We start from the raw sequence: 15,409 nt of genomic DNA on the forward strand, positions 1-15,409 counted from the left end.
AGAAAGCATCACCAACAGAATAGAGCTCGTGGAAGACAGAATCTCAGACAATGAAGACAAAATATTCAATCTGGAAAATAAAGTTGAACAAACTGAGAAGATGTTAAGAAGTCATGAACAGAACCTCCAAGAATTATGGGATATCATGAGAAGATTGAATTTAAGAATTATTGGGATTGAGGAAGGCACAGAGATACAAATCAAAGGCATGAAAAACCTGTTCAATGAAATAATATCAGAAAATTTCCCAAACCTGAAAAATGAAATGGAAAGTCAAATACAAGAGGCTTACAGAACACCAGGTGCACAAAACTATAACAGATCCAAACCAAGACACATTATAATGAAAATGCCTCACATTCAAAATAAAGATAGGACTTTAAATGCTGCTAGAGAAAAGTGTCAGATTACATGTAAGGGGAAACCAATAAGGATATCAGCAGATTTCTCAGCCCAGACTCTAAAAGCAAGAAGGGCCTGGAACAATATATTTCAAGCTCTGAAAGAACATGGATGCCAACCAAGAATACTATACCCAGCAAAACTAGCCTTCAGATTTGACAATGAAATAAAATCTTTCCATTATAAACAAAAGTTAAATGAATTTACAAATAGAAAGCCTGCCCTACAAAACATTCTCAGCAAAATATTTCGGGAGGAGGAAGTGAAAAACAACAATACAAGTCAGCACAGGGAGGAACTACCCTAAAGGAAAAGCCAATCAAAGGACAAGTAAAAAACCAAAAATAAACCAAAATGAGCAGGAATAGAAATCATATCTCAATAATAACCTCGAATGTCAATGGCCTAAATTCAATAATCAAAAGACATAGACTAGCAGATTGGATTAAAAAGAAAGACCCAATAATATGCTGCCTACAAGAGACCCATCTCATAGAAAAAGATATCCACAGACTAAAGGTGAAAGGATGGGGAAAAACATACCATGCACATGGACCCAGTAAAAAAGCAGGAGTCTCCGTCCTCATATCAGATAAAGTGGACTTCAGACCTAAGTTAGTCAGAAGGGATAAAGAAAGACATTTCATACTGCTTAAGCAAGATATAACACTTTTAAATATTTATGCCCCAAACAATGGAGCATCTACATATATCAAACAAACCCATCTTAATTTTAAGAATCAAATAGACCAAAACCCATTAATAGTGGGGGACTTTAACACACCACTCTCACCACTGGATAGCTCCTCCAAACAAAAACTGAACAAAGAAACTATAGAACTAAATAATACAATCAATGATATAGACCTAATGGATATTTACAGAGTATTTCATCCATCATCGAGCGAATATACTTTCTTCTCAGCAGCTCATGGATCCTTCTCCAAAATAGACCATATGGTATGTCACAAAAAAGCCATTAGTAAATACAAAAAAACAGAGATCCTACTCTGTATCCTATCAGACCATAATGGAATGCAATTAGAAATGAACGATAAAATAACAAACAAAAACTACTCATATACCTGGAGACTAAATAATATGATACTGAATGATGCAATGATAACAGAAATATCAGGTAAGAAATTAAAAAATTCTTAGAAGTAAATGAGAACAATGACACAACATATCAAAACCTCTGGGACACTATGAAAGCTGTACTAAGAGGAAAGATCATTGCATTGAGCTCATACATTAAAAAGAAAAAGTCAACAATTAAATGACCTAACATTACACCTCAAAGCCTTAGAAAAAGAAGAACAGATCAACAACAAAAATAGTAGAAGACATGAAATAATTAAAATCAGAGCTGAAATCAATGAAATTGAAACAAGACCAACAATTCAAAAAATTGACAAAACAAAAAGTTGGTTCTTTGAAAAAGTAAACAAAATTGATAAACCCCAAGCCACACTAATGAAGAGAAGGAGAGAAAAAACTCAATTACTAGAATTTGTGATGAAAATGGAACGATCACGACAGACATCATTGAAATACGTAACATAGTTAGAAGCTACTTTGAAAATTTATACTCCAACAAAATAGAAAATATCGAAGACATTGAAAAATATTTAGTGACATATGATCCTCTCAAACTGAATCAGGAAGACGTACACAATCTAAACAGATTAATTTCAAACACTGAAATAGAAGAAGCCATCAAAAGCCTAGCAACCAAGAAAAGCCCAGGACCAGATGGATTCTCAGCTGAATTCTACAAGACCTTTAAAGAAGTACTAATACCAATATTTCTCAAAGTATTTCAGGAAATAGGAAAGGAGGGAACCCTTCCAAATTCATTCTATGAGGCTAGCATCACTCTTATACCAAAACCAGACAAAGACACATCAAAGAAAGAAAACTTTAGACCGATATCCCTGTTGAACATAGATGAAAAAATCTTAACAAAATACTGGCAAATTGCATACAAAAATATATTAAAAAGATAGTACACCATGATCAAGTGGGGTTTATCCCAGGGATGCAAGGTTGGTTCAACATCCAGAAATCATTATATGTAATTCACCACATCAATAGACTTAAAGTTAAGGATCACTTAAAGTTTCAATTGATGCTGAGAAAGCATTTGATAAAATACAGCACCACTTCATGCTTAAAACACTAGAAAAAATAGGAATAGTAGGAACATACCTTAACATTGTAAAGGCTATCTGTGCTAAGCCCACAGTCAACATCATTCTTAATGGAGAAAAACTGAAAGCATTTCCTCTAAAAACTGGAACAAGACAGGGATGCCCTCTTTCACCACTTCTATTCAACATTGTCCTTGAAACTCTGGCCAGAGCAATTAGACAAACCAAAGAAATTAAAGGGATACAAATAGGAAAAGAAGAACTAAAGCTGTCACTATTTGCTGAGGACATGATCCTATATTTAGAAATCCAAAAAACTCCACTAGAAAACTTCTAGAACTAATAAATGAATTCAGCAAAGTAGCAGGATATAAAATCAATACACGTAAGTCTAATGCATTTCTATTCATGAGTGATAAATCCTCTGAAAGAGAAATTAGGAAAACCACTCCATTCGCGGTAGCATCAAAAAAAAAAAAAAATAAAATAAAGTACTTGGGAATTAATCTAACAAAAGAGGTGAAAGACCTGTACAATAAAAACTACAGAACATTAAAGAAAGAAATTGAAGAAAACCTTCGAAGATGGAAAGACCTCCCATGTTCTTGGATAGGCAGAATTAACATGGTCAAAATGGCCATTCTACCAAAGGCACTATACAGATTCAATGCAATTCCAATTAAAATCCCAATGACATTCTGTTGGGGGCTATGCCATGCGGACTATGCCAAGATGGCGCCTGGCAGCCAGCCCGAAGTTGTTTTGGTCACATCGGCAGTGAGGAGGTTAATTAACATAAGCACACTCAGGTGATTTGTCGTTGGCCGTATTCAATTAAGTCCACACGTACAATGCATGCACATGTGTTCTCGAGTGTTCCTGATCGTGCCTGCTCGTTTTGACCTTTACCATGATTGTGCAGCTGGCTCCTCACCTGATATTCGCATAATTGGCATCAGCCCTACCCTTCACCTCCTGGAGGGATATAAGCTGGCTCTCCTCCAGCGCTGGGGTTCCAGGTTTGAGTTTCCGGTTCCAGGGTTTCCTGAATCTACAATAAACTGTTCCGAATTCAAGAGCCTCACTATTCGTTTGTCTCCCGCGCCAAATTGACTCTGCTGGATGGTGGCAACATTCCTCATAGAAATAGAAAAAGCAATCATGAACTTCATCTGGAAGAACAAGAGAACTCGAATAGCCAAAACAATCCTGAATAGTAAAAGTGAAACAGGAGGTATCACAATAGCAGACCTTAAACTATACTACAGAGCAACCGTAACAAAAACAGCATGGTATCGGCACCAAAATAGACAGGCAGACCAATGGTACAGAATGGAAGACACAGAGACAAAACCACATAAATACAGTCACCTCATACTAGACAAAGGAGCCAAAAACATACAATGGAGAAAAGATAGCCTGTTCAACAAATGGTGCTGGCAAAACTGGAAGTCCGTATGCAGTAAAATGAAATTAAATCTCTACCTCTCACCCTGCACAAAACTCAACTCAAAATGGATCAAAGACATAGGAATTAGACCAGAGACCCTGCACCTAATAGAAGACAAAGTAGACCCAAATCTTCATCATGTTGGCTCAGGATCAGACTTTCTCAACAAGATTCCCAAAGCACAAGAAATCAAAGCAAGGATCAATAAATGGGATGGACTCAAATTAAAAAGCTTTTTCTCAGCAAAGGATACAATCAAGAATGTGAAGAGAGAGCCTACAGAGTGGGAGAAAATCTTTTCCACATGCACTTCAGATAGAGTACTTATCTCCAAAATTTATAAAGAACTTACAAAACTTTACAACAAAAATACAAAGAAACCAATCAATAAATGGGCCAAGGACCTGGACAGACACTTTACAGAAGAAGATACACAGGCAATGAATAAATATATGAAAAAGTGTTTAACATCTCTAGTAATTAGAGAAATGCAAATCAAAACTACCCTAAGATTTCATCTCACCCCAATTAGAATGGCGATTATCAAGAACACAAGCAACAATAGGTGTTGGCGAGGATGTGGGGAAAAAGGCATACTTGTACATTGCTGGTGGAGTTGCAAATTGGTGCAGCCACTCTGGAAAGCAGTATGGAGAGTCCTAAGAAAACTTGGAATGGACCCACATTTTGACCCCGTTATCCCACTCCTTGGTTTATACCCAAAGGACCTAAAATCAACAAACCAGTAACACAGCCACATCAATGTTTATAGCAGCTCAGTTCATAATAGCTAGATTGTGGAACCAACTTAGATGCCCTTCAGCAGATGAATGGATAAAGAAACTCTGGTGTGTATACATGATGGAATACTATTCAGCCATAAAGAAGAATAATATTATGGCATTTGCAAATAAATGGATGGAATTGGATATCATGCTAAGTGAAATAAGCCAAGCCCAAAAAACCAAAGGCCAAATGTCTTCCCCGATAAGTGGAGGATGATATATAATAGGGGTGGGAGTGGGAAATGAGAGAATAATGGGGGAACTTTAGAATATGTAGAAGAAAATGAGAGGGAGGCAGGTTATGAAAAATGGTGGAATGAGACAGACATCATTGCCCTATGTATGTGTATGATTACATGTTTGGTATTAATTTACATTGTGTACGACCATAAAAATGAAATTATGTACCCCATTTGTGTACAATGAATCAAAATGCAGTCTGTAAAAAATTAAAAGCTAAATAAAAATAATTAAAAAATTTTAAAAAAGCTTAATGAATAATTATAAGACAAATATCTAATAGTCACTAACAAGACAAGAAATATATAAGTAACAATAAATATTGGCAAGGATGTGGGGGAAAAATACACTCATACATTGCTGGTGTGACTGTGAATTGGTGCAACCACTCTGAAAGCAGTGTGGAGATTCCTCAGAAAATTTGGAATGGAACCACCGTTTGACCCAGTTATTCACCCTCTGGTATATATCCAAAAGACTTAAAATCAGTATACCATAGTAACATAGCCACATTCATATTTATAGAAGCTCAATTCACAAGAGCTAAGCTATAGAACCAGCCTAGGTGCCCTTCAACAGATGAATGGATAAAGAAAATGTGGTACATATACACCATGGAATTTTACTCAGTCATAAAGAATGACCTTATGACTTTTCCTGGTCAATAAATGGATCTGGTGACTATCATCCTAAGTGAAATAAGCCAAAATCAAAAAACCAAAAGTCAAATGTTCTCTCTGATATCTGAATGCTAATACTCAATAGGGGAAAAGGAAGAATAGAAGTTTATTGGATTAGATAAAGGGGGATGAAGGGAAGGGAGGGAAAATGGGAATAGGAGAGACAGTAGGATGAATCAGACATAACTTTTCCTGTGTTCATATATGAAACTCCATATCATGTACAACCACAAGAATGGGATTAGTTAGAATAAGTAATCATGTATGTATAATATGTTCAATTACACTCTGCTGTCATGTGTATTTAAAAAGAAAAAAAAATTAAAAAGACAAGAAATAGAGCATTTCAGGAACACCGAAGGTGCCTTTGTTCCCTTTCTCGGTCATACCTTTCTGGTCCTAACTTCAATCGTAATGGTTTGTTTTACCTCTTGGGCTTTGTCTTGGTTTGTTTTATTATGCTGTGATAGAACACGTGAGAGTAGGCAATTTATAATGAACAGGTACTTATTTTCTCACAGTTCTGGAAGTTGGAAAGTCCAAGATTAAAGTTCTGGCCTCTGGTGGGAGCCTTCTTGCTGCATCATCACATGGTAGAAGGCAGAAAGGTAAAAGAAAGAGCCTGTTTCTGAAAGCCCTTTCATTAGGGCAGTCCAACCAATAAGGGTAACACCCTTATAGCCTCATCACCTCTTAAATCCTCAGCCCTCAACCACCCAATACCACTATGGGGGCAATTAAATTTCAATGAGTTTTTTTTGGATTGGGGCATGTATTTAAACTATTGCAGGTTGTTTTAACATAATATCATAGGTTGGGTGGCTTAAAGAACAGAATTTATTTCCTATGGTGATGGATGCTAGGAAGTCTAGGATCAAGGTGTCAGCTGATTCTGTTTCCTAGTTTACAAATGTCCACCTTCTCACTGTGTCCTCAAAACATAGAGAGACTGAGTACTGGTCTCTTTTCATCTTTTAAAAAGAGCACTTATTACGGGAGCCTCACCCTCCCAAAGGACCCATCTCCAAATATCCTTGCATTAGGAGTTTGATTTATAGGTTTTAGTGTGACACATTGAGTCTACAGCATACTTATTTGCTTTATAATACTGATCTACCAAAAATGATTTGTTTACTTATTTAAAAAATTCACATAAACAGAATGATATTTATTCTTCTAAAAATCTTATTTTTACTTTACATAAAGTAATATTAACTCCTTGAATTCACTTCAGTTTGATTAGCTTTTGCTTCAAGTATTTTGAAGCTTTGTTGTTAGGCATATACTAAATTTGTAATTCTTATGACTTCCCAGAGAGTCAATCCCTTTTGAATCATGCTGTATCCTTCTGTATTCCCGGTAACATTCCTCATTCTGAAGTTTACTTTGTCTAATATTATTTAGAGTAACTCCAAATTCTCCTGATTAATGTTTGCATGTTATATGTGTTTCTACTATTTTACTTTTAGTCTTTCTATCATTTTATTTAAATTATATATAGACAATAAATACATATCCAGGTTCTGCTTTTCTCCCCAATATTAAAATCTCAGTCTCATACTCATTTGTTTAAATAATTTACATTTAATGTCATTTCTGATATAGTTTTTGGATTAAAATTTACCATTTTTGTAAGTACAATCTTGCTTATTTTATTTGTTCATTTGTTTTCTTCAATCCTTTTTTCTGCCTTCTTTTGGTCTAAGTATTTTTGTGAGTCCCTCTTAACACCATATTTAATTTATAATTTTTATTTTCTTAAAAAATTTTAATAAATGTTTTGGCTAAAATTATAAGTCCTTATTTAGTAAGATTCTAACTTTAAGTAATATTATACTACTTTATGTGTAGTGGAAAGACTTTATTTTTTTTTTCAGTATAATGATGTTCTTATGTATGTTATAAACTCACAAAATATTGCCTCTGTACACATTTTATTCCATTTCTAGTTCTTTTCATTTCTGGGTGGATTCATGTTTCGGTCAATTCCTTCTACTTAAAAAATTAAACATTTCTTGTAGTGCAGGTTGGTATCAATTAATTCTGTTTTGTTTGTATAAGAACGTATGTTTTTACTGGTTCACAGTATTTTATTTTCAGTACTTTAAAAACATTACTCTATTTTATTCTGACTTTCAGTTTCTATTTAGCTCTCTTTGTTATCTTTATTCCTTTATATGTAGTATGACTATTTTTTTCTGACTGCCCTTAAGATTTTTTTGTCTCTGGTTTGCAGCATATCTAAATATACATGTGTTTTTTACGCTGATGGTGGTGGTGGTGGTGGTGGTGGTGTGTGTGTGTGTGTGTGTTTGTGTGTGTGTGTGCATCATGTTTTTCTTTGATCTTTTTTCCTGATTCAGGAAAGTGTGGTCTTTGTTCTTAATTTTGGAAAATTTCTTGAAATACTTCTTTCTTGTGCCAATAGAGTGACACGTAATACCTGGACCCATAATAGACTCAGCAAAACTTAATGGTGGGTAGGAGGTGATGTCTGGGCTCATGTTCCTTTTCAGATTTGAATACCAGTTGCACCACTTACCTGTTTGGGAAGCAGGAGGAACAAAGAGTGCTGAGTCCATGTGTGCTCTCACTATTTGCGGTTACCATTTTGTTATAAAAATGTTATTCAGGTAGAAAGAGAGGCGTGGCAATAAGTGAACAGGATGAAGATGAAGTGACGCTCATTCCATATTTGCTCATCGAAAGAGGAATTATAATGAACAGAGTGAACCCTTTTTTTCCCTTGAGGAATCTATTTGTGACCATGTTAATGCAGTTAATGCAGTTGTTCTTTCCTCTTGATACTGGCCCCTTCAGGAAGCTTGATCTAGAGAATAATTATTGTGGTCTACGGCCATACCACCCTGAACGCGCCCCATCTCGTCTGATCTTGGAAGCTAAGCAGGATCGGGCCTGGTTAGTACTTGGATGGGAGAATAATTATTGTGATGTGTTTATATGACTGTGATTTTGGATAACTAACTTTTACCCTCACTGCCTCAGTTTCCTTATCTTTAGAGTGACAATAGTAACCCTATTTATTTCATATGTTGTGAAGATAAAATGAACTTATACACAAAATGATTACATTTAAATGTAGTGTCTTTCACATTTTTAATGCACAGTAAACATTTCCCATTATTATTGAGAAAGAGAAAAATGTAATTCAGAGCACCAACCACTAACAATTATACCCCAGTGTTTTTGGTTTAGCCTAAATAATTTCTACAGACTATCAGACAAGGTTGCCATATGACTGTGGTGGATCAAGACAAAAGCAAGAACATTTCTGTAATCGACTATGAAGTTAGACAAAGACAAGGACATGTGCCACCACTAAGTTAACAAAATATCACCTTCTCCCAGCTAATATGTGTGATAGTTTTCTTCTTTTTTAAAAGTGAATAACAACTCTAGTGTTGTTACATTCCTCTCAACTTCTAGGAAAAAATGGTTAGGATGGCCATTATGGACTTTTCTGTTTTTTGATAGCACACAATTCAGAACCCTGTTTCCTAGAACTATCCTCTAAACTACACAGCACAAGTTCTGATCTACAATAAACTTGTCTTGGTTCTCATTGAGATGTGCCATTATTTAGTTAGGATGTCCTTTCTAGTTTGCAGAAAATTACCAAAACTGATTGCTATTACTTCCATTGTTGTCATTGATATCTTAAGAAAAACCCATTCATTCTACTGTACATGCAAGACTTACATATCCCTGGCTCTGACTATTTTAATGATCTGATTTTCACTCACTCCAAGTCAGGCATACAGATATATCATGCTCTTTATATTCCAACTGAAGAGTCTTTTTACTAGCAATTCTATGTGCCTGGAATAGTTTTCTCCCAGCTACTATTGATCTCACTTCCTTGCTTCATTCAGTTCTAATCTCTGTCATGTTCTCAGAGAATACTTCCCTCAGCTCTGTTTGAAACATATATCCTCTCTTCTCCCTTGATCTTTATTCCTTTACTCTATTTTTATATCATATAACAAAGTATCAAATGATATGTCTGTTCATTGTAATTCTTTTGCACTCCATAAAGGGTAAGCTTTATGAGAACATAGACTTTGTATTGTGCCTAATTCACTTTTGTATTACCAGTATCTAGAAAAATTTCTGGCAAAAGGGAAGAATGCAGTTGAAAATTGTTAAAATGATGAAAAACTCACTGCAGCATGTCTTTAGAGTCAAGAATAAAATCAAATGTCCTCAGTTCATATGGTTCCTGATATATAAGTGCTGGTTTGACTTAATATTTTTTGACTTTTTGATGGTGCAGTTAAAGCTTTACTTTGAATTTCAGTCTTTTTCTGAGCTAGTGACATGCGGTACCATCCTCTTAGTGACAGTGAACTGTGATTCCCAGTCAGCTCTGAGATCTTGAGTGTAAACAACCCCAAACTTAGTGTGCTGCTTTGCTAAACTATAATATTCTTCAGTTTAGGCAAGTAAAATGTCAGAAAAGTTTTTTTTATAGGACAGTTTGTTTTACTTATTTTATTAGTATTATTCTTTGAGATGAGACCGTGCTAAGTGACTCAGGCTGACCTTGAACTTGCAATCCTCTCACTGCAGCTTCCTGAGTAGCTGAGATTACAGGTGTGTACCACTGCACCTGGCTTCATAGGAATATTCTAAATGAATGATTGCATAGGTTTCACATGTGCTTTTCCTCTTTATTAATTTTATTAATATGTATTAATTGTACATATTAATGGGATTCTTTGTGATATTTCAGCATACACACATAACATGTACTTGATCAAATCTTGTCTCCCATTATTCATTGTTCTCCTCTAGTCCCAACCTCTAGAAATACCTGTTTGATACTCAGGTTGACTTTAAAAAAAAAAAACAAAAAACTTCCATATACGACAGAGAATATGAAGCATTTGTCTTTCTGTTGCCTCATTTCACTTAACATAATGTACAGTTCTACTCATTTTTCTGTGAATGACAGGATTTTATTCTTCTTTATGGGTGAATAATATTCTATTTAAATATACACACCTTATTTTATTTCTTTTTTATTTTGTGGTACTGGGGATTGAACCTAGGGGTGGCAGTTCTGTCTCTTCTCTCTTAAATAAATCCTGCTCTGTTTACTCTTCCCTTCCATGATTTTCCATGGATTTTATTCTTCAAAATTTGAGAGACAAGAACCCAGAGGAAATTGGCTAAGCAGGGAATCTAATCTCATCTCAAAACTCTGGTTTCAGTAGTTCAGACACACAGGATTCCTGAGAACCCAGCTGTGGGAAGTCATCCATGTTTAGCAGAATCAGGCCTGGCTGAGCCCTGGGATACAGAGGTCTGACTCCCAGGAACTGGCAGTCCTAAGAGATTGTTTCAGATAGCCTGGGGTAGGGGACCCTGTGCAGGTGGCTCACCAACTGAGGGAATGCTAATTCTCTAAGCAAATGGCTTCCCTAACTCCACCCATCCTGTTCCTTATAGAAGAAGCCCCTCCTGGTCTTGGTCCTTTACCTGTGTGACACTAAATAAAGGTTAAGTGGGCTCCTCCATGTTGTTGGAGGCCAGATCTGGTATGGTCCCATCTGTCACGCCAACTTCCATATGAAAAGATTATTGGCTGTTATATTGATTATATAAGTTTATTAGTAATTAATTTATAGCCAGCTCTGTCCTCCGAGAGAAATCCCTTCCTTCATCCACACTGGACATAACTTAAACCCCCACAATTTACATTCCTAACAACAGTGTATGAGAGCTCCTTTTTCCACATCTTTGCCAGCATTTGCTATTATTCTTTTTCCAATAGCAATCATTTAAACTGGAATGAGATGATATCTCACTGTAGTTTTACTTTGCATTTTCCTGATGACTAATGATATTGAGTATTGTCTTCTTTTTTTTTTTGTCTTTTTTTTTTTTTTTTTTTTTTTGCAGTGCTTGGGGATTGAACCCAGGGCCTTGTGCATGCGAGGCAAACACTCTACCGACTTAGCTATATCACCAGCCCTTTTTTGTCATTTGTATTTCTTCTTTTTTTGTGAAGTGTCTAGTCAGATCATTTGCCCATTTTTTATTTGGATTATATTTTTGTTGTTTTTGGCTTTTTTGAGTTTCTTATATATTCTGGATATCAATCCTTTGTCAGATTAATAGTTGGAAAATACTGTTCCCCAATCTTTAGGTTATCTCTCTGCTCTGTTGATTGCTTCCTTTGCTGTGTAGAACTTTTTAGTTTGATATATCCTATTGTTTGTTTTTGCTTTTATTTCCTATGCTTTTGGGGTCCTAACCCAAAAAATAATTGTCTACACTGGTGTTTTGAAGCATTTCCCCTATTGTATTGTCTAGTAACTTCACAGTTTTAGGTCTTGCATTTAAGTCATTGATTCACTTAGACTTGATTTTTGTATAGAGTGAGAGATGGGATCCAATTTCAGTCTTCTGCATTTGGGTATCTAGTTTTCTCACCACTATTTATTGAAGAGGCTACCCTTTTCAAATATACATTTTTGGCAACTTTATTGAGAAGCAGTTGGTTATATGTTTATGATATTTCTATTCTGTTCCATTGATCTATGTGTCTGTTTTTGTGCCCCTATAACTATGGCTCTGTAGTATGTCTTGAAATCAGGTCTTGTGATGCCCCCAGCTTTGTTCTTTTTCATTATATGTTTACTTCTCTTAACCATTTATAGTATCTTAAATACAAGCATGTTAAAAAACATTAAAAAAAAGAGACATATATTTTGGGGGGGGGGGCAAATCAATGACTACTATAGTTGAATTATAATATGTCTTATTACAATTTAATAGTTATTAAATTTGGTTGATTTGCACCAGGGCAGCTTTTGGGGGTGGAGGGAGGTAAGGGAAGAATGGAAGAAGGATGTTGTGTAGACGGAAATAAGGGGTGGGGAGTGGGCGGGAGAAGGAAAGATAATAGAATGAGACAGACATCTCATGTACATGTATGAAGACACAAATGGTATGACTCTACTTTGTGGACAGAGAAATGATAGTTATACTCCTTTTGTGTACAATGAATACAAATTTTAAAAAAATAAGAAAAGGAATGTAAGTATGATTTTGTTGTATTTTATAGTACCATTTAGAATCTCCTACATTCTAATGCAATAATTCCTAGCCCTCTTTTTGTATTTCTAACTTCTGGGGGAACTTTTCAAAATACCTGTTTCTAGGTCCCACCCACAATTTTGAGTAAGTTGGTTGAAAAATCCCTATTCAGATAAGGATGGGCATCAATAGAAAGCCCTAAATGTGGTGGTGGATCACTACAACCCTTTCAGCATCTCTGGGGCAGATCAGTGCTTTTCCAACTTTAACGTGCATATGAATCTACTGAGGATTTATATAACAATGAAGACTCTGATTCAATAGACCTGGATAGTTTCTGAGATCTCATCTTCTCACAAGTTCCCTAGTGATAACTGCCTGATAATCCAAAGACCACACTTTCAGTAGTAAGGTTGTATAATATAATGTATTTTAAAATGTGCTGGGGTGGAAGAATATTTAATAAAAAGAAAATGAAATAAAGTAACTTACATTATTAGGCAAAAGGAGGGAAGGAAGTAATTTCCTAGATATTAACTTTCATCTCATTAAACTTTTCCACTAATTTGATTATCATTTCATGGTTTGTTCACTTTAAGTTGACCTCACATTTTTTCAAGGAAAGTTTTTCTTTTCATTTCATCTGCAGGGCATATAAAAAACAAATGGTTATTTGAACAGCTTCTATAGCCATATGATAGAATGACAGAATATAGTGAGGAAATATGAACACATTTATTTGTTTTGTTTAGGTTGACATTATTGACATCTAGGTACCATGTTGGGTTTCTGAAATTACAGAAATTAATAAAGGATGTTCCTGCTCTCAAGGAATTTCAATCTAATAAGGATAGGGAGCATGTGGAAACAGATTTGTGAACAGCTGATTATAACAAAAGGAAGAATGAAGGACATGTTGAATAGAGGCATAGGAGCGTGCCATGGAAGAGGCTGAGAACTCCACCTGGGGAGGCGTCGCTGAGGAAGTGGTCCTTCACAGTCACGTCCACATCTACCTGCCAGCTTCTCAGTGTGTCACTCACAGTGGGCTCCCAGTCTGAATTCAGGTGAGAATAGCTCACTAACATAACATCATAGATCAATTTTAGGAACCTCCTAGAACTTTCTTCAAGGCATCCTTCATTTCTTTATTCCGTAGGCTGTAGATCATGGGGTTGAAAAAAGGGGTCAAAACTGAGTAGAACAAAGTTGTGAACTTCTGCATGCCTTCTGCTTGTCCTGACCCGGGACTCACATATGTTATCATGACTGAGCCATAGAACAGAAACACGACAGCCAGGTGTGAGGAGCAGGTGGAGAAGGCCTTCTTGCGGCCAGCAGCAGAGGGTACCTGTATCACAGCTCTCAACACCAGTGAGTAGGAGCCAATGATATAGAAAAAGGTAGCAAAGATGAGGAGGGAGCTCATGGTGCCACATAAGAGAACTGTCCCTGGGATTGGGACACAGGCTGAAGCCAGGGCCAGCAGGGGACCCAGGTCACACAGAAAGTCATCAATCACATTTGGGCCACAAAATGGCAGCTGGGTGACGAATATCACTGGAACCAGAAACCAGAGGAAACCATAGACCCAGCAAAAAATGACCAGGCTGCTACAGAACTTAGTAGTCATGATGGTGGGGTAGTACAGGGGGCGGCAGATGGCCAGGAACCGGTCATAGGCCATGATGGAGAGAAATAAACATTCAGTTGTGCCCAGGGAGAAGAAGAAGTACAACTGGAGGAGACACTGAGTGAAGGAGATGGATTTGGTTCTGGAGAGGAAGTTGACCAGCATGTTGGGCACATCAGAGTTGACATAGCATATCTCCAGGAAGGAGAAGTTGGCCAGAAGAATGTACATGGGGGTGTGGAGACGGTGGTCCCAGCGCACTGCACACACGATGGCCATGTTTCCAAGCAGAGTCAGGATGTAAGTCATAAAGAATATGGAGAAAAGGAAGATCTGTATTTCCCAGCGGCAAGGGAAACCCAAGAGGATGAAGTCACTCACCATATAGGAGAAATTTCTGGCCTCTGAGCTCAATGTCTTTCCATCCTGTGAGGATTATAACACAAATTACATATCCAGAGGGAGTTACATTTTCTGATTCCTCCCCCCAGGGAAAGTAAGCACACTTTCTTGGTCATAGGGCAGGGGGTCTAGACCAGTGAGTTCTCTTTGTTTTTTGATTGGATACCCCAACAATATAGTTATTGATTGTCCTCTTCTAAATATTTATATTCACTTACAAACTATATATAAACAACTGTCCATCAACAAAGTGAATCTTGGTAAAACTTTTTGGAAAAAGTTTTCTTGGAATTCAAATAAAACTAGAAATCCAAATCTTTTCTTTCTGTATTCCTTTGTGAGTTGCTTGGCATACCAAACTCTGGAGAACACTGGTCTAAACAATACAGATCAGTGTCTGGCTAAAACTAAACTGAGATGTCAACTATGACATAAATAATTCATTTTTAAAATTTTAGAATTGAACTAGGCTTGGTGGCACACACCTGTAATCCCAGAGGTTTAGGAGGCTGAGGCAGGAGGCTGGAGAGTTCAAAGCTAGCATCAGCAAAAGTGAGGCACTAAGCAGCTCAGTGAGACCTGTCTCTAAATAAAATACA

At 36.4% G+C, this 15,409-nt stretch overlaps 1 protein-coding gene across 1 annotated transcript in view; it reads right to left on the reverse strand.

Annotated features, from left to right (window-relative positions):
* Positions 1-13,880: 13,880 nt before the first annotated feature.
* LOC306655301 (olfactory receptor 11H6-like) overlaps positions 13,881-15,409 on the reverse strand; it is a gene marked incomplete at both ends in the record, with an annotated part of 170,976 nt that continues 169,447 nt past the window's right edge. Inside the window, one exon of the mRNA XM_079129681.1 lies at positions 13,881-14,741. Within this exon, the coding sequence (XP_078985807.1) occupies positions 13,881-14,741 (861 nt within the window). The remainder of the gene's footprint in view (positions 14,742-15,409) is intronic.

The sequence above is a fragment of the Sciurus vulgaris genome (genome assembly GCF_902686455.1).
Source record: "Sciurus vulgaris genome assembly, chromosome: 2".
NCBI lineage: Eukaryota > Metazoa > Chordata > Mammalia > Rodentia > Sciuridae > Sciurus > Sciurus vulgaris.